We start from the raw sequence: 8,700 nt of genomic DNA, 5'->3' as shown, positions 1-8,700 counted from the left end.
CAGTCGTCCATCCCTTTAATGGGGAAGATCTCTCCAAGTTGTCAGCGAGTGGAGGACGTAATTTGATGACGAATACAAAGTTCCTGTTAATTTTGGAGAATAATATTAAGGAGGATCCCAATAAGTCGATGAATCGCCTTTAACGACTTCTTTGTGGCTCCTTGGACCATCAGGACGGCCATAAAGTACAACTTGGGATTAGTGTCTTTCACAAGGACCCAACGCCACCTTCTGACCTTCTTTGAAAGCCAGGAGGCTTGAGAGATGCAAGAAATCCTCACATGGATCAATGTGTTTTACAAATAATCTTTTAATTTAATAAATACTACTTCTAGTATATTGTTCGTCACGTCATATCAGTTGGAGTTAATATTTCTACAGTTAGAGTAGTAGAAAATATGATTTAAAGTCTGAGAGATTTTTTTTTTTTTGTAATTTTGCATATGAATAATGTTTTTTTGTTGGTATTTAAAAAAAAATAAACTTTCATTTTTCAAAATTAAACATAATCTTATATTGTCTAAAGTTTTATCAGCTGAGAAACTTCACTTACATGTTTCAAAAAATTTTGGAAAAAATTTCAAAAATTCATCAATTTCGTGGTGATTTCAATGCCAAAATATACAGATTCTTATAAAAAATATACCTCCACTTTTTAACATACAATTATATTTGATATTTTTTTAAATGTATATTAAAAAATTTAAAATTTTTTCCAAAACATTTTAATTAAATTTATTTAAACTGTTATTAAATGTTATAAAGAGCATTTTGAACTTATACGAGTAAAAAAATAAAATGCTGTTAATCAACTTATTTCTCTATTAATCGACTTCTAATAACTTTATCAATACATAGGAGCAATTCAGTTGGACAAAAAAAAAAGAAATATATTACCAGAGAAAGTTAATTATTCAATAATTAATTGAAATTTAGTCTGTCTGCCGAAATTTTGCCTTAAACCATTTTGCCAAAATGATATTTCCCCTAAATATATAATTACAGGGTGGCCCATCTAGCCGTTGCATTTTGAACTACCACTTTTTGACGTCTCACAGCTGTAGTGACATTCTCATTTTGTCTAATATTTTGGGAAAGGTCTCCGGGTTACGAAATGGTTAAGTTTACGCTCGAAGAAAATTGGGAAATACTGAAGACTTACTTCCAAAATGGAGAGTCTTCAAACGAAACTGCAAGAAAATTACGTCGGTGGAAATAAAGCGCCTTCCAGGCAGTTTGTGGATAAATTTGTGAAGTGTGTACGCAAAACTGGTTCGTTAATGGATAACACAACGAGTTCCCGTGTTTGTCCAGTGCGCTCAATCGAACACATTGCTGCTGTTGCCAAAAGCAAAAACGAGCAAGGAGCTGCCGTTACGGTCAATGGTGAGCTCTATCGGGCCATATTGGAAGATTTTTTGTTTCCCCAAATGGAAAAGGAAGACATTGACGAGATTTGGTTCCAATAGGATGGCGCTACGTGCCCCACAGCCAACGTTACAATGGATCTTTTGCGCACTGTCATCGACAATCGCATCATAAGCCGAAACGGCAACGTCAACTGGCCACCTCGTAGCTGCGATTTGACTCCATTAGACTATTTTTTGTGGGGAACCGTCAGGATTAAATGTTACGCCAAACATCCAGAGACGATTGACGATTTGAAACACGAAATTGGAGTCGCCATTGCAGCTATTGAAGCTCACACAATCGAAAATGTATTGAAAAATTGGGTCGACAAAATGGGCTACTGTAAGGCCAGCCACGGCGGTCATATGAATAAAATGGTATTTTATCTTTAACCTGAATGTTGAGGCTTTCAAATAAAAAAAAATTGTTGAAAAATATCCAACCGTCTTTTTTTTATAGCGATATCATAAAGGAAAAAGTTTTGTGGGTTACTCTTTATTTAAAATTCATACTTATATCTATTATTATTGTTTAAAATTGATGGATTGCGTTTAAAAAGTGTATCTCCGCAATGTTTCTCTCTTTGAAATAAATATCTAAGATGTTATTCTCTTTGCATTTAAAACTTTTTAACTCTTACTTAGACTTTTAATTAATTATAGTAATAAATCAGGTTCTAATTATAAATCTACTATGACTTTTATTCAATTTAGATCATTCATAAAATAAAAAAATACTACACAAAAACATTTGATAAATGGAAAAACTAATTTTAAATTCAGTTATGTTTTTCATTTTCTCGGATCGATCTTCATTAATTAAATTTTTTATGTTCTCTAAAAATTAGGTCTTGGTTTTTCCCCCCACATATTTAACAAAAGTCTAAATAAATTTAGACAATTAAAATAAATGTGACTTTTGTCGCGTTAAAAGAAATGTAATTTCAATTTTCATGGCGATTATCATCGTGACTTTGTCATCATTAGAGTTGAATAAAGGTGCACGTAAAATAATAACAACAGCCTTCTTATTCTAAAAAAAAAAAAAACCTCACTTATTGGCTGTTTTTGTCATATTTACAACCAATAAGAAAACGAAAACATAATCATATACAAAGGGCCTTGCTAAGAGTTCTATAAATATGACATAATACCGAAAACCTCATTGCCAAAGTACAGCTTAACCAATTCCCAATCATGTTATCCACATTCAAAAAGATAAAAATATTTAATTATTTGCCACGTATTGCAATGAATAAGTGATAATAATTTATTTGTTTTATAATATCATTTTAAAAAAAACATTACAGCATTCGAAAACAAAGTATTTATTAAATCATGTCGAATACAGTTCCTATTATATGGGTCTAACCACGCAAAAATTCATAAAATAAAGGGTCTTCTTTGGAAATTATATTTTTTGTATTTTTTTTTTTTCAGTTGCAATATATAATAGCTTAAACTATAGAATATACCTTATATAACAACTTAAAAAGATTTACCGGCAAAAAATGATAAGATTTTGATTGATTATAGAGACAAGAAAAGTTCAGTAATTCAATATAAATTTGTCTATCAGATGACTTTTCTATTTCTTCTACGATCTACTTTTGAGCACAGTAGGTAAAATATCCTGTAGCACTTGTGGATATGGGATTAATAATTTATATATGTATTTCAGATCATGCCTAATAAGTGCTGTGTTCCTAAGTGCTCCTCTGAATATGATGGAAAACCAGCCATAGCAAGGTTATCGCTCCTTTCCTTTACACTGGCGTGTTTCTTTGTCATTTGTGGTTTCTCTCGAATAACCGTATTCATTCTCGGAACGATACTTTTAACGCGGGGTTTGAAACGTTAATTATCTAACTAAAATGTTTAATCGACCATCTGACAAAAATACATAACATTCATGATTAGCTAATGTTAGATCAATGAAATCGAAAGACAACCTAGTGTTGTACAACTTACTACATACTTTGGGCTTGATAGTACAATGAGTCAATCCATTAATAACTTTCAACATCATAACCACATCCTGAAGTATCCTCTTCTTTTCAAGCGACAACAGCCCGACTAGATGTAACCAACTTCATAGGATTTATCACTGCATACCATCTGTCGATGATGTTTTAATAGCATCAAGAGATTTGGAAACCCCTGTTTGTAGAGTCAGAAGGATTATGAACCATAACATATCCATTGAAAAATTGGAAGAATGTTGATTTTACCACTTGCGAAAATATTGTGGATAAAGAGTACAATATGGAGCTAGTAATCTTAAAAAGATGATTGACTTTGCAAGGAATTACAAAAATCGTTGAAAGTTCAAAATAATTTGTACTAATAAGGGAAATGTGTGGAGCTTTAGTAGTTTTATAAATAGGTTGAAACGTCACTCTCTCTAAAAGAAGGTACTTGACAGAGGAGTCATTATTGATTGACCATTGCGTTGTGTATACAATGTATTAATTATTAGTTAATGATAAAATAAATATACATGAATTTACATATAATTATAATATTTTATTTCTACTAATGTTATTTTAAATGTAGAAGGTTCTCATCTTTATAACAGTAATTCTTTTTCTCCTCCCAAAGTCATATAACAGGCAGTTGATGTTAACATGGATCTTAATTAAGTAATAAGATAAGTAGAGATGTGAAAATTGTAAAAATCATCGTCAGCATACATTTAAAAAAGGTATACGTTGGTTGGTAATCTGCAAGATACTGGTGTGTGCGTCTAAAACTGAACACTCCTTTAAATTTTACGCAATTCACATATTCGTGATTTTATTGAGTGGAAACCGGTTTATACTTCGAGGCAAGGGCCTTGACTTGTAATAAACAAAACTCCCGTAAAATCTAAATAGCAACAGTGAAACAACAGCCGATAATATGGAGAGACGTCGAGTCCCAATTTTGGAACTTTCCGCGCGGGTGTAAAATGAATATGACCCCTTAAAAGTAGCTTGCAGTAATTTATAACACTAATTTTTATACTCAAGAAATGTGGTGAGCAGAGTGGAAAACAAAAGTTACATTTTTGTTCACTACTTATCGTGGGTCTCGAGCAAAAATGACATTTTGTAATTCTTTGTTTAAATTGATGAAAGAGTGTTTTTGCATATCATATTTGACATCATTCTAACATGTTTCTACAACTTTCTAAAAATTTTGGAAATTTTTTCAAAAATTCATTAATTTCGTTGAAGGGGGGCTTTCAATGCCACATTATATAGATGCTTATAAAAAATATGCCTCCACTTTTTAACTTACTTAATATGTCATATTTTTTTAATTAACAATGCTTGAGACTATGCTGTTTCTGAATCTGAACTCTGAGTTTTCTCTTCTGCAACTGAAACATCTACCATGTAAGTCTGGTATTAGTCTAGGAACTGTCTTTTTATTGCTATTTACCTTTTTACCTTCTTTTTAGGCTTATAAGGCTTTAATATTTATGGATACACATTCATTCAATGTATCTTGGAAAATGTCACCAGAGTCCCATTCAGTGTCTACATTTACAAGTCATAGCCAATTAGTTTTAATACAATCTCAAGGAGAACAAGCTCCAAACTTGTAACCTGTTGTGGTCAGAAACATCATTTTTTATGATTAATTCAACTTGGCAAAGGGTCTTCGAACGTCAATGTTCAAAATATTATTGAACGGATAAATTTGAAGATGAGAATGATCTAATGGACTTCAAATTGCCATCATTCTCTCCATAGAGACAAACAACCCCAAGTTACTCTCTAAGCTCATTGAGTTCTACAAAGATGATATTTTCTCCATTACGAGTTTGAATGAAAATAACTTACTCCATGTTGGAGCACTTAGGTGTAACAGTCTCATGCTCAAGGATTATCTTTTTTCTCATTATAACAATGTTTAATGAGAGCCTGCGTAGTAGTATATTAGACAATGGCATATCAAAGCCAGTCGTTTATTATTTATTCAAAGGAGTGAAATTAAGTCCTTGGCTTGTACAACATAAATTCGGAGGAAGTATTGATTATATTTCACGTAAAAAAAAACTTAAGTTGATAACATATATTTATATTTGTCATTCAGTTATTATGTCTACATTAGCCATTTAGTTATCAATAATATTCCTCATAATCTAATAAATTAATAATTAGTGATAAAATGACCTTCTAAGTTTCAAAGTTTATCATAGTGGAACTTAGAACTTGATGCATTCTTATTTTTTTTATTCGTAGAGTTCAATTGCCTGCTTCCATTTTATTCAATTGTACTTCAAGAACACTGGCTTTTTCTAGATTTTTGAACTTCATGTTCAAGGGATCTTGCCACTTTGTGCCTCACTCAGACTCAGTGGATCTCATCTTTTTTAATGTTTGAGTCAATCATTGTGACGATGCCCCTTTACATCAAGCTCTGTGATTATGACTTCTGACCTCGTGAATCATGGCCTCTATGCTCAAGAATACATAAATTCATCCAGATCTTCTACGGAATTATCGTATAGTTCTACGTATAAAAATATATTTTAGAAGATAATTGGAGTCGAGGCATATTCTTATTTGAACCTATCTGTTGAAATTTTTAAGCATTGTATGAATATTAAACACATATATTTTTATTTTCATAACAGGACAATGGATAAATATATTAATAATAAAATGTAAAAATTAATAATTTTAAAGTTTGGATCTTGAATTAATGTCAATAAAATGATTACAAAAGACTTCTTTAGAAACCAAAATGACTGCAAAGAGTAAATTATACAACGCACTCATTTTTATTCTCTCTATTAATTATAAAGCGTATATGAGTATTGAATGCAATTCACGAAAGAATAAACTTTGGTTGTACTTTTTTGAAGTTTCTTTTTATAAGAGTTAAAAAAGCTTTTAATATGCTATCTCATAGTTGATTAAATCTTGATCTTCACACAATGCTTGACTGAAATATGTTCAAACAAAATCTGCCTTGACTCCAATTGTATTGTAAAATAGATATATGCCCATTAATTTAATACAATAAAAGGAAGTTTGGTTATGTGATAAAAATATAGCGACAACAGAATTATGTATTTAAATAACAATTATTATTAACAAATCTCCAATTGCATGGTTCTTTAATTTTAGTCAATGTAGACTATTCAAAAACAAAAATTGATTGCCTCCATTTACATATTGTGAACTATTCTAAGTATATAAGTACATACATGGGTAATAACTCCAGAATTACCTTCTTTTTTTTCTAACTCCACTACATTAGGCATGCAGAAGAATGCACCAAGCTACAAACACCACCCAAAAAATATTTATGATTCATAAGAAACGATCAGATTATATTTTATATGTATATTAACAGATGATTTCTTTAATTGTGTAGTTGGTGTTATCCAAGAAATCACAGCAGTTAAAGAATGAGTCAGGAATTTCTCAATGAACTAAATTAAGTAGATCTTTTTTAATATCCAAATTAATTTTTACTTTACCAAGGATGGGTGAGTTAATTTAACATAAAGTACTCTAAAGTTAATTAACTTAAACTTAACTATTTATAAAAAAATAAAATCGAAATTAACTTTAACTTAACTAGTCAAAAATATAAGTTAACTTGCCCATCACTAGTTATAACTGTGAGTTTTAGTTATACTCAAAGTAAAAGTAGAATTGAGGATCGATATTGGAGTAATTCCTCACTATAACATTGAAAGATACAAAGTAGTGTTTGGATTTATTTCCTTCAAATTGTCAGGATTACCATGTTAACTTTCTGTTTTTTTTAGCATACTGGAAGACCATATTATTTTATTCATGATGATAAACTGCTTTGTGCTAGTATTGATTATTTGAACTATAAATAATGAACTGGTTTTATTGGGTTAAAAAATGAGTCAGGAAAGAAAGAAAGAAAAATATGAATTTGTATAAAAATGCACGACATTTTTAATTCATCTATCATTCACACAATCTTCACATCATCACACAAATAGCTAAAAATAATTCCAAAATGAAAGTATTCATTGTTTTAGCATCTCTTTGTAGCATTACTCTCACTGAGAAGCCATTAGGTGGATATGGAGCTCCCCCTCTTTCCAGCTATGGTGGACCTGATCCATTAGATGAATACGCTGCTGGAGGAATCGCTGGTGGAGAAGGTGAAGGCGTTGGTGGAGAAGTTATAAGCGCTGGTGATGCAGGCACAGCCACTGGTGACGCTGCTGCTGGTGGAAATGGTGAGAGAAAGTCTCTTATTCGTGGAGTACCTGGAAAAGACTACCCCATCTACAACAAAGTTCCAGAAACATCCTTCTCTTGTGAAGGGCAAGTTGAAGGAGGTAAATAACAACATCAATGATAATGCTAAAACTTTTGATGTAATCATTTATTATAGGATACTATGCTGATCCTGAGGCTGAATGCCAAGCTTTCCACATTTGTATTGCTGATGGTGAAGGCAGTTTGTTGAAAGCGTCTGCCCTCTGTCATAATGGAACCATCTTCAATCAAGAAACCTTCACCTGTGACTTGTGGTTCAACTTCAACTGTGCTGATGCCAAACGTTTGTACTCATTGAATGAAGAGCTCGCAGCTGCAAGAGAAGAAGCTTCTGCTGCTTTAGCCGCTGCTGCCGCTTCCTCATCTGGTACTGCCGGTGATGATTCTCCTGCTTCAACCGCCTCTGCCGGTGGTGTTTCTGCTGCTTCTGATGCCGCTGCTACTGCGGGTTATGGTGCTCCTGCTCCCGGTGGTCTTCCATCTTATGTCGTTTAAGAAAAGTCATTTTCTTTAATTTTTGGAAAAACAAGAGCATTACAAAAAAAAGCTAGAAACTGTATACTCCAAATTTATATATGTACAATAAAAGGATAATTCAACTATTATCAAAATATTACTGTCCTATTTACTGTTTATAAACAAAAATAAAATTCTTAACATATATTATGTAAAAGGTATAGCCATTAGGTGAATATGGAGCTCCCCCTCTCTCTGGCTATGTCGCACCTACTCGATTAGGGAGTATGCTGCTGGAGGAGTAACTAATGGAGGAGGTGCAAGTACGGTGACACACGACCAGACCTTTAGACTGGAGTCACATGACTTGGACTTGAGTCAGACACAAGTCATTAATATAAATACTTGTTACTGGAGTCAGACTTGAATATAAATTACTTGCAACTCGTAGGGTATTAAATTGTATTTATAGTTAATCTATGTATAAAAAAGTTTAGTAGAGAAAAATATATTGATACACTGAATGCGGAGAAAAGTGGGGTCAGCTAAAGTAAGGACTCCCAGAGTGT

At 32.1% G+C, this 8,700-nt stretch overlaps 1 protein-coding gene across 1 annotated transcript; it reads left to right on the top strand.

The window, feature by feature from the left end:
* The first annotated feature begins 7,406 nt into the window (after positions 1-7,406).
* LOC139907231 (uncharacterized) lies at positions 7,407-8,336 on the top strand. Its single transcript, XM_071893496.1, has 2 exons — positions 7,407-7,734; positions 7,791-8,336. The coding sequence occupies exons 1-2, from the start codon at positions 7,407-7,409 to the stop codon at positions 8,168-8,170; spliced, it is 708 nt and encodes a 235-aa protein (XP_071749597.1). The 3' UTR covers positions 8,171-8,336.
* Positions 8,337-8,700: the final 364 nt, after the last annotated feature.

The sequence above is a fragment of the Lepeophtheirus salmonis genome, chromosome 14 (assembly GCF_016086655.4).
Source record: "Lepeophtheirus salmonis chromosome 14, UVic_Lsal_1.4, whole genome shotgun sequence".
Classification (NCBI taxonomy): Eukaryota; Metazoa; Arthropoda; class Copepoda; order Siphonostomatoida; family Caligidae; genus Lepeophtheirus; species Lepeophtheirus salmonis.
This window is presented reverse-complemented; position numbering and strand designations above follow the sequence as displayed.